The sequence below is a fragment of the Eucalyptus grandis genome, chromosome 10 (assembly GCF_016545825.1).
Source record: "Eucalyptus grandis isolate ANBG69807.140 chromosome 10, ASM1654582v1, whole genome shotgun sequence".
NCBI classification, from domain to species: domain Eukaryota; kingdom Viridiplantae; phylum Streptophyta; class Magnoliopsida; order Myrtales; family Myrtaceae; genus Eucalyptus; species Eucalyptus grandis.
Genome location: NC_052621.1, coordinates 8,387,225 through 8,404,387, shown reverse-complemented (window position 1 = coordinate 8,404,387; position 17,163 = coordinate 8,387,225). Strand labels below are relative to the sequence as shown.

The window sequence follows — 17,163 nt, the reverse complement described above, 5'->3', positions numbered from 1 at the left end:
TTAGCCTCCACGGTAGAAGTAGCAATAAAGGTTTCACTTTGGACTCCTTGTGCCTTTTAGTTTGCAAAGGTTTGATTTTTCGAATTTTTCGTCAAGGAAGAGAAGACAGTGGTCTGTTTGTCTTGACCATAATAGATAATTGCATCGTGATATCAAGAAATTGACAATAGTTGGGGGCATGCTTTCACATGCGAATGCAGAAAATGACAATCCATGTTATGAACCATGTTGAAAGTCGAATCACACCATAAGAGTTTTTATTTGCTTTTTGCAGGAGCATCTGCAAACATATCCAATCTCAAACTATCCAAACACACCATAACAGGAGCATCTGCAAACATACCCAATCTCAAACTATCCAAGCACACCATAAAAGTATTTATTTGCTTTTTGCAGGAGCATCTGCAAACATACCCAGTCTCAAACTATCCAAGCATACCATAAAAGTTTTTATTTGCTTTTTGCAGGAGCATCTGCAAACATACCCAGTCTCAAACTATCCAAGCAACATCCCCTCCGTTAATGACTTGTGATTGGCCATGTTCTAGTTGGTATGAGTTATGACCGGCAAATTTGGCAATTCCAGGGCTCTGTCTACTAATGCAATCTGCCTCTTTCCACAAGCTTGAGCAATCTGAATGTAGCCCCTCTGGATTGAGCTCAGTTCTGTCTCGAGGAGCATGGCAAGAGTCCCTGCGGGAAGATGAAAGCACTTGTTCTGGTAAAGATTCAATCCTTGGATCATAAAGGAGCTATTAAAAATAAGAAAAAGGAAAAAAATAGTGCAAGAGTTATTTTTATCGTACCGATGATGGTATAAGCAGGCTGCTTTATCTCTGAAGCATCAGCTCGGAGCTGTTAAAGAAATAGAAAATCAGAGTCGGTTCGCATAAAAACTGTCGACATCTGGAAGTGGACAACACCACACTGCTTTTGCGATGGTTACTCAAAAACATCACCTGGGAATTGGCTGTGTTTGCATCTCGCAGTTGAACTCCCAATCCGCGAATTCTCAGTGAGGCTTGTCTAATTTTCACAATGTGAATTGCCGCAGCATAAAGCACGCATGGCACTATCAAACCGATGATGAAGATTGAGACTGCAACGATGGCTGGGATCCAAGACAAGGATGCTGCATCTCGATACCTGCGTGGTCAGTGTCAGCCTAACAGAAAACTCTTTCTCGCCGAATGACCCTCGATTGGATGTACTAACCTACAATTCATCTGGTGCTTCCTGAAGGGATCTCCGAGTTCAAGCTTGCTCTCATGCATCATGGGCCAGTCACTTTTGACGTAGTTGTGACCATACATCAATGAGCGAGAAGAGTTTGTGATGTCATATATAGTAACCAAAACCGTCCCACTCCCAAGTTGCCAGAGTATGCTCTCCACAAAGGACTCGAATTCAAAGACGACTCCGATATATCTGATGGCAATTGTAAATTTTATTCCCACATATTCCATGTAAATTAACCCACAGACAAACAAACGAATTGGCTGGGTATGGAAAGATACAAATAGCCAAGGGCGTATCCTCATGACAGACATTATCGTTTTGGACTTCATAATGCAAGGCAAACTTGACGAGTGACTCCTACTTGGAATATGCATAAACGCGCAACACACAAGCCTGCATTATCCCACTAGTTCATCATATCACAACATCAAGGTTGCAACAAATATAGCACAAAATCACCATCATGCATATGTCATAGCACAGCCAATGGTCAAATAATTATAAAAACATAGAATCCAGAATTGATAGCTGGAAGACAGGAAGTAATTTGAGTCTGTCTGAAATGCATCCTAATTTCAGTCGAGTACCCCCAGTGCAAAATTGAAACATCCGAAACTAGCTCCAATAGTGTCCAGTCCATGCCTTAGGCAGCCTCTAGCAAGGTTCAAATATTCGCAGTAAATGGTAGGTCCAGTTCCTAAGAGAAATCATCATTCAAGTGGACCACATACTCATTCAGTCGATTCTAATTATACTAAGAATGATGCAAGAAAGAGCAACACTAGACAAACCCTGTGATGGCTCTAAAGCGCTCTTCCAAACCCATGCTTGGTGAGAGCTTGGATCTGTAATGAGGGTATGTCAAAATTACTCCAGTCTGATTCGATTGTAACAGCCTGAAGGGGCCTGATAATACAGCTTTTTCAACGGGTCTTGCCTTCACTACAAGACCTCGATCTTCCTGCATCATGCAACATGCAAACAGATGCCCCTGTGAATGAAGCATTCATGATGTGGAAATAAGAATATGTAGCATGTAAAGAGGAAATAAGAAATGAGGTACCTTTCCTGTCGTCATGTGACGTGAATTCATAAGTGCATTTGCAAGGACGTTAGTGTAGGCCTTCCTTTCTTCAACAGGCGGAGGCTGGCCTCTAATGGTCATATTTATCTGCCATTGGCACCCTCTCTTACCCACATGTTCTGCATAAGCCACTCCAGAATATAATGGGCAACCGCAAGTATCATTATCCATGTAGTTGTCAAGAGCCTCCCGCATCTTCCAGCAGAAGAATTATTAACAAGAGTTATATGACATGCAGAGACAAAAGTTTGCTGTTTGTTTCAGTGGAAAGTTCAAAACAGTGAACACCATTTACTCTTAAAACTATACCTATGATAATCTATATTTTCAACAATTATCTGGTTCATCCACCTTTAAGATTCCATGAAATCAATCAGGGGAAAAATAAAAGAGGTCGATAGATCAATATCCAAAAGTTGTGTGGGACACACCTGGTTAGTATTTATTGCATTCTCTTGGTAATAAACTCTCGCCATCATAGCAAGGGCGAAGTGATTAACAATGGCAGTGTACTGATTCTGTAGCATCCATGCCCGTTTACTGCACATGCTTCTCAATGCCTCCTTCATTTTTGTGGTCTGATAATCATTTACTGTCTTGTAAACCAGTCCGCTCACTATGCTCAGAATAATAATCCAGAGCACCAGAATTTTGGAAAGCCATGCCTTCTTGATCTTTATATATGGGTATGTGCCTCTAAACTGATTCAGAACCCCTGGGAAGAAGTTTTCCTCATGTTGACTTTCCAAAAGCTTTCTTCTCCATTTACCTATTCCACTTCTAATCTACACAAGAAAAAGTGAAAACGTGATTACTGCAAGTTCAGATTAAGACGATTTTGCTGCTAAACTAGAATCAGAAAATTTGAGAGGTAGATAAGCAAAAGTTATGGTCGTACACTTAAAGTCTGTACAAAGCTGCTCAAATCAGGTGATGCATCCCACATACTATCCTTCAAGATTTCATTCCACTCCCCATGGTTTGGTTTAGAGCGGAACAGAACTCCGAGGGTTTTGGCGACTAGAGGAAGGCCTCTGCATTTCTTCACAACTTCTCTGCCTACTGCTTCGAGATTTGGATCTGGAGCACTGAATCCACTATCAAATGCATGTTGAGTGAAGATCAACCAGCAAACTTCATATGGTAGTGGGCTTAAATGGTAAGCTGGCAGCGTGCACGTCATCGCTGCTGTGATTTCACTGCGAGTAGTCACTAAGATCTTGCTTGCTGGTGCACAGAATCTTAAAGGACTTTGCATCGTGTTCCATTCCAAGCAGTCCTCAGTGCAAAGATCATCCAGAATAAGTAAGAGTTTACGGCCGATTACTTCTTCTATGAGTCTCAGTTGAAGAATATTCAGGTCCTTAATATCACAACTCACCATAGTTATAGCTTCTAGGATTGTCTTGGTAATCGAGTAAACATCTAACCTGTTTGAGGCACAGATCCAAATTCTGAAGTCAAAATACCCTTTCACACTGTTATCATTGTAAACAGACTGGATGAGGATGGTCTTGCCGATCCCTGGGACACCGATGATGGTAATCACACCTATTGGGTCACTTGGTGCATCATCAGACAGCAACAAGCCGACTATCGCCTCCATATCTTCGTCCCTACCATAGATGTTGCGCTCCTGCACCAAAGACGTTGTCGGGGACGTCTGCAAAGGCTGTACTCCTAGTTCTATGAAGCCAAAGGCATCCTTTTGCCTTGCCATAACTTCCAATCTATCAAGCATGTCTTCTAGCAATTTGCTTCTTGATCCGCCTCTTAACCTCCTAGGTGAATCTCTGGCTTCAATACCATTCAAGAGGTTCTGAGCATCGGCGACGGTTTCTTCTAGCTGGTTTAGCCACCCTTTTGCAGTCAGGTCTGTTATTTGCTTATGCTCTGCATCAGACAACACCGCCTCAGCAAATACAAGGCTTGCCTTTAGCTTCTTCAGCAGAACTTCCTCATCGTTTTGTCTCCAGATGCAGTCTGTCAGCCTGCAGGAAGCCAATCTGTCGAATAGTACCTGGAGCGAAGCAGAGAGGACAGCTCCACCCACTAGAGCTCCTGCCATGTCAGAGTCTAGGCTTTGCTAAGAGAAGCAAAAACGGCAATGGACTAGGAAATGCAGGATACAGAGGATGAGGGAACACTTGAGATTAGCTTCAGAAATCAAGGAGTTTTTAATTTTACTTCACGGGAAAGACAAAGCGGAAGAGCTCAATTCTTGACCAACTACTCTGGCCCCTCTGCTCTAGGACTTCTTTAAGAACTAACAAGGAGGCTTCCTCTCAATTGCAAACTAATTTATCTTTCTTGCTCACGCTTCTTGCTTCCACAGTTTCTTCAATTATATCTCCACACTGTTTGAAGTTGGAAATTAACCATTCAATCATCAAAGAGGCCATGCCAAATAAAGCTCAACAGTGATATTTTCATATTTTATGTGAAGTTCAAAGAAGAAATTTCCTGGGACGACACACCATGCCACCAAGTCATCGAATCAATGTTTCTTTACAACTCAATATCTGTATGATCAATGTGCATTGAATAATAATTTCTCTAACTTGATCAAGTAAACTAGCCTTCCCTCTTAACATGATGCCTCCTTCAATATAAAAATCATCCGTAGACGTTAACATGAAAGCAGCAGAGGGGCAATATGACTAAACAAAATGACTGACTCTGCAAGAAAACAAACGTGTTCAGAGTCTCTAGACTTTGTCAATAGGAAGCCTCAAGATTCCATACTTCACCTCCATAACTTTCCATGAACTTCATGGAAAGCACCGTGGCCTTCAGAACCGGTCCACTCGCATGCTTGGTTGCAACCGGAATATATACTGGTTTTGACAATTCGTCTTACGGTTGTCTACCCCTTGGGATAGAAGTTCTGTAGATCACGTATTTTTGTAATAATTTGAAGAAACTGCAAAATAGATAAAATTCCCCACAACCAAATTTGCCTCGCAGGCTAGCTGCTATGTACAACTGTATTTCAGTTATATAATATCACCATGATAATGATGATATGATTTTGAGGACGGCGACGATGATACTTAAACAAAGAAAAAAAGTAGGATCACTGAAAGCCCAATTTCATTTTTCAAATAATTTGAGCATCAATACATAAGACATCCACTGATGGCTCATAAGCTTGGGACAGTGAAAGTTTTTCCCCCTCATCTCTTCAGGTTTGTTGAAAAAGACGCAGACAGTGAGAAAACAGATGCTCATGGGGATGTTTATTCTCTACCTATGTACATATCAAGAAGAGCTAGGAATCAAGTGGGTGCAAGGAGAGCTTCGCTTAGAGAGACCGCGTCATAGCATCGGGATTGCCCCGGTCGATCAGACAATCCAGGGGAGGATTTTCTGGTTCATACTCTTGAGATGACGAGGAGCTTGGATGAGCTAGTCGCCTCAAGGTACAGATTGGTAAGCCTTGATCAGGTTGAGAGTGCATTTTCATCCTTATCCATGATTGTTGATATATAGGTAACCCCTGAAATTTTCAGTAGTACAAAAAGAGGTGGGATTCAAGGGATAGGAAAATCAATATATGTAGCAAAAAAGGGCATGAGGAATTAGGACATCGTGCCTCCTCTTCTCAGCTTATAGTGAAACCGAGCTTGTGTCACCTTCCTTTAGTTTTATCCATCGATAAAATGATACTTAAGTGCCATTGAAAAAGCTCAGTTTATAATGAATATTCATCTTTTTTCCATTATGCATATTATCCATTATGTGAAACTCTCATACAAAACTTCAAAAATTCGTTCCCACAAATTCGTACTTTAGAATCAATTTTTGTCAAATCTATTGTACCACAACGCTATTATCTACCATTTCCATATAAAAGTAAAATTAAGGAGTTCCTCAATCAAAACCTTATAATTTATCAATTTTAACACAATTTTTTAAAATTGAGACCTAATTTCGAAAATTACTCTGGTTAAACCAACAATGTACTTGAACACTAACCGACGTTGTAATTGGGCTTGTTGGGACGTACGGAATGGCTACACGCGAAAATTTCTCACTCTCTCTCCTCTCTTCCCCTTCTTTCCTCGCTCCTATTCACGGGCGATGTCGCCCATGCGTTCCTCCCTTCTTTATATGCTCACAGGCTCATTTGTCGAAGAAAAGTGAAGCTGAGATGGGCCGGGCCGGAGATGGACCGGGCCCATTATCACGGCTGGCCACCAAGGTGGCGAGGAAGTCGGCCCCCGTGAAGAAGCCTCGGAGCAGCGCCCGTCGCGGCCCTCCGGGAGGCGGCGGAGGAGCACCTGGTCGGGCTGTTCGAGGACCCCAGCCCGTGCGCCATCCACGCCGCGGGTCACGATCATTGCCCAGGGATATCCGGCTCGCCAGGAGGATCCGAGGAGAGAGGGCTTAGGAGGAAAAAACGTGGTTAGATAGATCTTCGTAGGTCGATTTCTCTTACGGCTTGATGATGAAGAATTTGAATCGGTGTTATGTTCGATGTACATGTTTGGGCATCAATGGAATGTGGGTTTGCTTCACTTTCGTCGAATTCTCACAATTTTTTGTGCTTTTCAGTACGTGAATGACGGTTTGGGAGGACAAGACGATGGTCTGCTTGTCTTAAGCATGATAGACAATCGCATGATGATTGTAACTGTATTTTGTGATTGCTGGGATTATTACAAGGAATTGACGATAGTCGGGGCTGAATTCAGAAGTCTCTGGCTTTCTTCGGCAAATGCAGAAAATTACATAAGCCATGTCAATAGTCAATCACACCAGAAATTTTCTGTCTGATCTGCAAGTAATACCTTTCCCTAGAATTTTCATGACTTGAAAGCTGAATCAGAGCACTCAATCTCAAACTGTCCAAGCAACATTCTAGGTGGTGCGAGTTATGACTGGCGAATTTGGTGATTCGAGTGCGCTGTCTACTAATGCAATCTGCCTCCTTCCACAAGCTTGAGCAATCCGAGTGTAGCTCCTTTGTACCAAGCTCAGTTCAGTCTCGAGAAGCATGGCAAGAGTCTCTGCGGGCAAATGAAAGCACATATTCTGTAAAGATTTGAACCATGGATCATACAGGGGCTATTAAAAGTAGGCAAAAGAGAAACACGATGCGGGAGTTATGTTTGTCATACGGATGATGGTATAAGCAGGCTGCTTAATCTCTGAAGCATCAGCTCGGAGCTGTTATAGACAGAAAATCAGACACAGCAAAAAATCATCAGGAAGCAGACAATATAGGCTGCCTTTGTGATAGTTCCCAGATAATATCACCTGGGAATTGGCCATGTTCGCATCTTGCAGTTGAACTTCCAATCCTTGTATTTGGAGTGAGGCTTGTCTGAGTTTCGCGACGTGAATAGCTGCAGCATAAAGCACGCAAGGTGCTAACAAACCGATGGTGACAATCAAGACTACGGCAATGGCTGGCAGCCAAGATTTAGAGGCCTCATCTTGATACCTGCATGGTCAGTGTCAGCCTAAGAGGGAACTCTTTTTTTCTGAATAACCATTTGATTGGTTGGACTAACCTACATATCATCAGGTACTTCCTGAAGGGATCTCCGAGTTCAAGCTTGCTCATGTGCGCCATGGTCCAGTCAAATTTGACATAATTGGGACCATACATCAATGAGGGACGACAGTTTGTGATGTCATATACTTTGACCAAAACCGTCTGATTTCCAAGTTGCCAGAGTATGCTCTCCACAAGGGACTCGAATTCAAAGAGTCCACCAATATATCTGATGGCAATTGTAAATTTCAATCACACAGAGTCCATTTATATTAACCGACAGAGAAACAAAAGAATTGGTTGGGCATGAGAAGATACAGATAACCAGGGTGCACCCTCATTACAGGCATTAACATTTTGAACTACATAATGCAAGGCAAACTTAACCAGAGACTCCTGAAGTATCCGGAATATGCAAAATCATGGCATGCACGAGCCAGCCTTATCCTAGAAGTTCGTCATACAATAAGATCAAGGTTGCAATCGGTATATCACGCAAACACAATCATGCATGTGTGATAGAACAGCCAATGGTTGAATAATAGAGACACAGAATTGGGAAATCATAGCAGGAAAACAAGTAGTAATTCAGTTCTGTCCGAAATGCGAGCGGTTAGGGCAAGGGAGACTAATTTCAGTCAAGTATCCAAGTGCAAACTTGAAGCATTTGAAACTGGCTCCAACAGTATCCAGTTCATCTCACAGGCCTCTTCTAGCAACAGCCAAATATTTATAGTAAATGGTTGGTCCAGTTCCTATGAGAAATCATGATTTGAGAGAACCAAACACTCATTCAATCGATCATAATTTTACTATGGAATGCTGCGATAAAGAGCAACACTGGACAAACCCTGCAGTGGCTCTGATGCGCTCTTCCAAACTCACGCTTGGTGAGAATTTGGATTTGTAAACAGGATATATCAAAATCACTCCGGTCCGATTTGACGAAAACAGCCTGAAGGGGGCTGATAAGACAGCTTTTTCAACAGCTCTTGCCTTCAATACATGATGTCGATCTTCCTGAGTCATGAAATATCCCGAATTAGGCATTGGTATTGTGGAAGTACGAAGATCTAGTGTGTAGAGAGAAAATAACAGGAGAGGTACCTCTCCTGTCATCATGCCAAGTGAACTCAGAAGAGGCCCCATATAAGCATTGTCATCTTCACCAAATTCGTAGCGTACATACTCTTCCTGAACAGGTGAAGGCTCGCGAGGCTCGCTTTCGGGGGTCACATGCATTATATGCCATTGCCGCCCTCTCTTATCATCAATCTTGCAATGACCCGCTCGTTCTGCATAAACCACTCCAGAAAGTAATGGGCGCTTGAAAGTAGTATTATCCATGTGGCCCTCGAGAGCCTCTCCCATCTTCCAGCAGAAGAATTATTAACATGAGTTATACGACATGCAGAACCGAGATACTCAAACTTTGCTGTTTGTTGCAGGTGAAAGTTCAAAACTGTGACCACCATTTATTCTTAAAACTATATGGATGATGATCTACATTTTCAATGATTAACGGGTCCATCCTTCTAAATTTAATGAACAAGAACATAAAAGCGGTCAATAAATCAATATCCAAGAGCGTTGTGTAGGGCACACCTGTGTGGTATATGTTGCATTCTGTTGGTCATAAAGTCTGGCCACCATAGCAAGTGCGTGGATGTGGTTAACATGAAACGCAAACTGATCCTGTAGCATCCATGCCCGTTTATCGCACATGCTTCCCAATGCCTCCTTCATTTTTGTAGTCTGATAATCTTTTACAGTCTTGTAAACCAATGCACTCACAATGCTCAGAATCATGATCCAGAGCACCAGAAATATGGAAAACCATACCCTCTTGATATTTATATATGGGAATGTGTCTCCAAACTGATTCAGAACCCCTGGGAAGAAATTTTCATCATGTTGTCTTTCCGAAAGCTTTCTTCTCCATTTACCTATTCCACTTCTAACCTACACCCAAGGAAAAGTGAAAACGTGATCAATGCAAGTTTAGATTAAGATTATTGCACTGCTAAAATAAAACCAGAGAATTAGAGAGGTCGATAACCAAAAGTTACCGCCGTACACTTAAAGCCTGTGCAAAGCTGTTCAAGTCATGTGATGCATCCCACATGCTATCCGTCAAGATTTCATTCCACTTCCCATGGTTTGGTTTAGAGCGGAACAGAACTCCAAGGGTCTTAGCGACTAGAGGAAGGCCTCTGCATTTCTTCACAATTTCTCTGCCTACTGCTTCTAGGTTTGGATCTGGAGCACCGAGTCCACTATCAAATGCATGTTGAGCGAAGATCAACCAGCAATCTTCGTAGGGTAGCGGGCTTAAATGGTAAGCTGGCAGCGTGCACGTCATGGCTGCTGTGATTTCACTTCGAGTAGTCACGATGATCTTGCTGGCCTTTGCACAGAATCTCCAAGGACTTCGCAGTGTGTTCCATTCCGAGCAGTCCTCAGTGCAAAGGTCATCCAGGACAAGTAAGAGTTTCCGGCCGATTAGTTCTTCTCTGAGTCTCAGTTGAAGAAGATTCAGGTCCTTAATATCACAGCTCACCGTAGTTATTGCTTCTAGGATTGTCTTGGTAATCGAATAAACATCCAACCTGTTCGAGACGCAGATCCAAACTCTGAAGTCAAAATACCCTTCCATGCTATTATCATTGTAAATAGACTGAGCAAGCGTGGTCTTGCCGATCCTTGGGACACCAACTATGGTAATCACGCATATTGGGTCACCCGGTGCTTCATCGGATAGCAACAAGCTGAGTATCGCCTCCATATCTTCGTCTCTACCATAGATGTTAGGCTCCTGCATTAAAGATGTCGTTGGGGACGTCTGCAAAGGCTGTGCTCCTAGTTCTATGAAGCCAAAGGCATCCTTTTGCCTCACCATAATCTCCAATCTATCGAGCATGTCTTCTAGCAATTTGCTTTTGGATCCACCTCTAAACCTCCTCGGTGAATCTCTGGCTTCAATAGCATTCAAGAGATTCTGAGCATCGGCGACGGTTTCTTCTAGCTGGTCTAGCCACCCTTTTGCGGTTGGATCTGTGATTTGCTTATGCTCCGCATCAGACAACACTGCCTCAGCAAATACAAGGCTTGCCTTCAGTTTCTTCAGCAGAACTTCCTCGTCTTTCTGTATCCAGACAGAGTCTATCAGCCGAGAAGCCAATCTGTCGAATAGTGCCTGGAGCGAAGCAGAGAGGACAGCTCCAGCCACTAGAGCTCCTGCCATGTCAGAGTCTAGGCTTTGCTAAGAGAAGCAAAAACGGCAATGGAATCACAGGATAAAGAGGATGAGGGAACACTTTGATTAACTTCAGAAATCAATGTGTCTTTTACTTCATGGAAAGAACGAAGGACGAGCTCAATTCTTGACCAACTACTCTGGCCCCTCTGCTCTTGTCCTTTTTTAAGAACTAAAGAAGAGGCTTCCTCTCAATCGCACACTATTTTACCCTTCTTGCTTCTATAGTTTCTTCAAATATATTTCCACGTGCAGTTCGAAGTTAGAACCATTCAATCATTAAAGAAAGATGCCTTGCCAAACAAAGCTTTTCAGTGATATTGACGCGTTGCTCTGGAGTGCAAAGAAGAAATTTCCTGGGGCTTTGCACCATGCCGCCGCGTCATTGAATCATTTCTCTAATTTGTCAAGTAAACTAGCCCTCGCTCCCACGGATGACCAACTCCGCAAGAAAAAGAAAAGTTCAAAGCCTCTTGTAATATATGGGCTAAAAAAAAAAGGAAAAGAAAGGATTTGAAAAGTCAACAAAAGAAGCTTCAGAAAAATAGTGGAAGCTTCAGCTGTTTTGAAGAGAGGAGAGAGGGAGGGCTTCAGCAGAAACGAAAATAGGGGAAATAAAGAAACAGGGGAGAGGAGAGAAAGAAGAGAAAGGAAAAAAGGTAAAAAGAAAAAAAAATTGGTGGGCTCAAGTTTGTTTTGCAATGTTGGTACGCCTTATTGAAGCCTTTAATCATCTACTTGAAGCAATTGTCGCAATTAGGGCTCGAAATTCGGATTTCTTGGATATTTGTGCTGCAAAACCCGATTTTTAAGTTGTTGAGCTGCATATATTTGTAGAAATGATACTTTGGGATGTTGTGAAGTTATAATATCTTACGGATCATGATTTGAGCTTGTGGTTTGTCTGGAACAGAATTTTGAAGTTGGGGGCGCATTCTGGAACTATAGCGGACAGTAGTTTTGAGCCTGATTTTTCTGTCGTTTTCAGTGCTGTTTTGGAGTGGCTGAGTTGGGGTTATTGTAGTACATCAAGAGAGTTTTGTAAGGACTATAAGACGGCTTGAAACGGAATTTTGTGGAGGAATTTAGTGCAACAAAGTTACCACGTGGGCCATGTCTAGCGGAAAACAATGACTTTCCACAAATTTGGGCTTTCGTGGCGCATAGGTATCGTTTCATCGACAAATAGGCCTAGTATAGGCAAGTCATTATAAAAATATCCTTTTTACTTGGCCTTTTGATATTGCTTTTCCGTTAATTGTTAGGATCCGAGTGCATTGGTTCGAATAAGCGTCATGGTTGATTTTTGATTTTTCCCAGGTAAGTGACACTATTTCTTCTTTGTATTTTAAACTCATGTTTTGAGAAACGTGGTGGATTATATATTTTATGAGTTGATAAAAAACATCTTTTGTTGCATAAAACAAGATCAAACTATTACTGCCATTTTGTTGGTTAAAATGAGTTATATTTCGAATTCGATTTGAATGGTTGTTTGAAAATGGTTTGTGAAATTCTTTATAAAAGAATCTTGAAACGTTTTGGAGAACACTTTGATATTTATATATCAAATTTTGAGTTGTGATATGACTTTCCTTCTGATGTTGGATTACTGGATATTGTGATTGATGGTTGGTGCTCAATGTCTCTATGAACCTTGAGGGGTGTGTGGGTACGTGCATACTAGTTTAGATATCCTTGTGAGCCGAGCCATCGACTAATAATAAGTGGAGATCTTGCCAAGGGAGAATCTTGGTCGTCTAGTCATAGGCATTACACGTGACCATGGCTAGACATTTGAGCATGAATGGATCAATGGAGTAGACCATTGATATGTGATTTGAGTTTGGTAGATGGAATGGACTATTGATGTATAGTTTAATGAGATTAATCAATAGAATAGACCATTGATACATGTTTTATGAGATTGGCCGATGGATTGGACCATTGGTATCTTTGATATTTAAGTTACAATTATATAGTACATTAAAATGAGTCAGGAATGTGTTTTTAAATGTGCATAGTGATTTATCGATCCGCTTAGAAGAAATGTGTTATTTACTGAGCCGTAGTAGCTCACTCCTTTCATCTACTTGTTTTTCAGGTTCTTTTAAGGGGTTCTTCGGGAGAACTTTTTGTATATAGTTGATAAGTTTATAAGTTAGTTTTTGCATAAGATATATGTTTTGGTTTGGTGAATTAAAGAAATACTCTGATATTGTAACTAAATGCCATTTTTGTCAAATATATATATGTGAATGTATATATGTTGATATCAAGTTGAATTTTAGGTATGTTAAGGCCGTATCGTTTGGTGAAAGAACGGTTGTGTCATGCCTTTTTTCTTGTAAATCGGGATATGTCACCTTTAGTCTTTGGCAAGAACAAGTCCCAAGGTTTCACACTCCACCACCTCCACAACTTTCCACGAACTTCACAGAGAAAGCACCGTGCACTTCGGAGCCGGTCTATTCTCACACTCGGCTGCGATGATAACATATACCGGTTTTGACTATTCATCCCACGGTTGTCTACGATTCTCCTTAGTATAGAAGTTCTACAGATCACTTATGATTGTAATAAATTGAACAAACTGCAAAATAGACAAAATTCATCCCACGGTTGTCTATAATTCTGTCTGATCTGCAAGTAATACCTTTTCCTCGTTGAGCTGCATATTTTTGTAGCCCCTTTGCGTTGAACTCAGTTCAGTATCAAGGAGCATGGCTAGAGTTTCTGTGAGAAAATGAAAGCATGCATTATGTAAAGATTCGGTCCCTTGATCGTATGAGCTATTAGAAAAAACAAGGGATGAGCGTAATAGAAGTCCTAAAACTTGTAAAAAGTGCAATTAAATACTTAAACTTGTCAAATTGGTTTAATTGAGTCCTAAAATTAATACCGTCAAACTTACTAACGAAAAATACTGACGTGGCTTTTTAAATAAATCTTCATTTTCACATGATTTTTTTTAAATTATTTTTATTCAAAATTAGATTTAAAAACTAAAAAAGAAAACCTAAAATTTATTTTTTTAAACTGTTAAAAAAAGAGAGAAAATGGCAGGTCCTTCGCCACTACCACGGTGGCCTTGGATGGAGGTGGCCAGCTGCCACCCAACCTCCGCTCGACTAGGGTGAGGCCTTGCCAGCCCTAGGCAAGGGCCAGCAACCCTTGCCAGGCTCGGGCTCGGCGCGCACGCCAGCCCTCACGGGGCCAATGACCTTCGCTAGCCTTGGGCAAGGCCTCATCCTGGTCGGGTGACGGCCGGCCACCTCCGCCCATGGCCAACGACCATCGCCGGCCCCTCTGGCGATGGGCGGCAACAGCAGCAGAGCTGCCATTTTCTCTATTTTTTTTAACAGTTTTTTCAAAAATAAATTTTAGCTTTTCTTCTTTAGTTTTTAAATCTAATGAGCCATGTCAGTGCCAAGTCAATATTTTCCATTAGTAAGTTTGACAAGGTCAAGGTTGCAATCAAAATAGCACACAAACGACACCATGAAATCATAGCAGGAAAACAATAAGTAATGCGGGTCTTTCTGAAATGGGAGTGGCTAGGGCAAGGGACATGAATTTCAGTTAAGTAGTTCCGTTGGAAACTTGAATCATTTGAAACTAGCTCTAGTAGTATCCAGCCCATCTCACAGGCGGCTTCTAGCAAGGGTCAAACATTCCTAGGAAATGGTTGGTCCAGTTCCTCAGAGAAATCATGATTAGAGAGGACCGCATCCTCATTCGATCGAACCTAACTATACTAAAGAATGCCATGAGAAAGAGCAACACTAGACAAACTGCCCTTCCGAACACATGCTCGATGAGAGATTGGATCTGTAAACAGGATATGTCAAAACCACTCCAGTCCGATTTGATCCTAACAGCCTGAAGGGGCTTGATAATACAGCTTCTTCAATGGTTCTTGCCTTCAATACATGATCTCGATCTTCCTGGGTCATGCAACATGCAAACACGTGCCCCAATTAAGCGTCATAATGCAGAAATACGAAGACATAGCGTGTAAAGAGAAAATAACAGATGAGGTATCGTTTCAGCCATAATGTTAAGTGAATTCATCAGTGCGATCTCATGAGCGATGTTTTTTTGACAGGCTGCGACCATTGCAAAATCTTCTTGAACAAGCAAAGGCGGGCGGCTTTTAAAGGTCTTAGGCATCATCTTCTTCCACACCAGCCCTCTCCAAATTACTTTCCTTTCCCAGAGACACATTCTTTCTGCGTAAGTCACTCCAGAAAGTAATGCAAAAGAGTTTATCCAAGCTCTAAATTGCCTCTGCATCTTGTTGCAGAAGAACTATTAAAAAGTAATATGACATAAAACAACAAATTGCCATTTATTCTTAAAACTATATGGATAAAACTAATCTACCTTTTCAACAATTAACAGGTCCGGCCACCTTTAAGATTCAATGAACCAATCAGGTTCAGCATAGAAAAGAGATCGATAAATCATATCCAAGAGAGTTGTGTGAGACACGCCCGTTTAGTACGTGTTGCATTCTGTTCGTAATAAAATCTCACCACCATAGCAAGTGCTTGGATGTGATTTACATTGACCATAAACTGATTCTGTAGCATCCATGCCTGTGTATCGCACATGCTTCCCAATGCCTCCTCCATTTTTGTGATCTGATAATCGTCTACAGTCTTGTAAACCAATGCGCTCACAATGCTCAGAACCATGATCCAGAGCACCAGAAGTTTGGAAAGCCATGCCCTCTTGATCTTTATAAATGGGGATGTGCCCCTGAACTGATTCAGGCCCCGTGGGAAGAAATTTTTGTCATGATTTCTTTCCAAAAGCTTTCTTCTCCATTCACCCGTTCCACTTCTAATCTACACCCAAGGAAAAGTCCAAACCCAATCACTGCAAGTTTAGATTAAGACGATTGAGCTGCTAATATAGAACCAAAGAATCAGAGAGGTGGATAACCACAACTTGAGGTTGTACAATAAAAGTCTGCATAAAGCTGTTTATATCATGCGATGCATCCCACCTGCTATCCGTCAAGATTTCATTCCACTCATGGTTTGGTTTAGAGCAGAACAGAACTCCAAGGGATTTGGTGACTGGAGAAAGTCCTCCGCATTTCTTCACAATTTCTCTGCCTACTGCTTCTAGGTTTGGATCTGGAGCATCGAGTATACTGTCAAATGCATGTTGAGCGAAGATCAACCAGCAATCTTCATAGGATAGCAGGCTTAAATGTAAGCTGGCAGCGTGCATGTCATTGCTGCTGTTATTTCACTACAAGTGGTCACTATGGTCTTGCTTGCTGGTGCACAGAATCTTAAAGGACTTTGCAGTGTGTTCCATTCTGTGCAGTCCTCAGTGCAAACATCATCCAGAACAAGTAAGAGTTTCCAGCCGATTAGTTCTTCTCTGAGTCTCAGTTGAAGAAGATTCAGATTCTTAATATCACAACTCGCCATAGTTATTGCTTCTAGGAATGTCTTGGTAATCGAATAAACGTCAAACCTGTTCAAGACACAGATCCAAACTGTGAAGTCAAAATACCCTTCCACGCTATTATCATTGTAAACAGACTGAGCAAGCGTGGTCTTGCCAATCCCTGGGACACCAACGATGGTAATCACACATATTGGGTCACCTGGCGCATCATCGGACAGCAACAAGCTGAGTATCGCCTCCATATCTTCGTCCCTACCATAGATGTTAGGCTTTTGCATCAAAGACATCGTCGGGGATGCCTGCAAAGGCTGTACTCCTAGTTCTATGAAGCCAAAGGCATCTTTTTGCCCAGCCATAAGCTCCAATCCGTTGAGCATGTCTTCTGGCAATTTGCTTCTTGATCCACCTCTGAACCTCCTCGGTGAATCTCTGGCTTCAACAGCATTCAAGAGATTCTGAGCATCGGTGACAGTTTCTTCTAGCTGGTCTAGCCACCCTTTCATGGTGGAGTCTGTGATTTGCTTAAGCTCCGCATTAGACAACACTGCCTCGGCAAATAGAAGGCTTGCCTTTAGCTTCTTCAGCGGAACTTCCTCATCTTTCTGTCTCCAGACCTAGTCTATCAGCCTGCAAGACGCCAATCTGTCGAAT

At 41.9% G+C, this 17,163-nt stretch overlaps 2 protein-coding genes across 2 annotated transcripts; both read right to left on the bottom strand.

The window, feature by feature from the left end:
• Window positions 1-235: 235 nt before the first annotated feature.
• LOC104421549 lies at window positions 236-4,640 on the bottom strand. The gene is made up of 8 exons (XM_039304024.1): window positions 3,222-4,640; window positions 2,755-3,108; window positions 2,303-2,518; window positions 2,031-2,200; window positions 1,216-1,428; window positions 960-1,146; window positions 807-855; window positions 236-693 (listed from the first exon to the last, which is right to left on the bottom strand). Exons 1-8 carry the CDS (start codon window positions 4,389-4,391, stop codon window positions 545-547), a joined length of 2,508 nt encoding a protein of 835 aa, XP_039159958.1. The 5' UTR covers window positions 4,392-4,640; the 3' UTR covers window positions 236-544.
• A 2,455-nt stretch (window positions 4,641-7,095) lies between these two features.
• Window positions 7,096-11,251, bottom strand: LOC104421547. The gene is made up of 8 exons (XM_010033533.3): window positions 9,904-11,251; window positions 9,432-9,788; window positions 8,934-9,197; window positions 8,677-8,846; window positions 7,843-8,055; window positions 7,586-7,772; window positions 7,447-7,495; window positions 7,096-7,335 (listed from the first exon to the last, which is right to left on the bottom strand). The coding sequence occupies exons 1-8, from the start codon at window positions 11,068-11,070 to the stop codon at window positions 7,187-7,189; spliced, it is 2,556 nt and encodes an 851-aa protein (XP_010031835.2). The 5' UTR covers window positions 11,071-11,251; the 3' UTR covers window positions 7,096-7,186.
• Window positions 11,252-17,163: the final 5,912 nt, after the last annotated feature.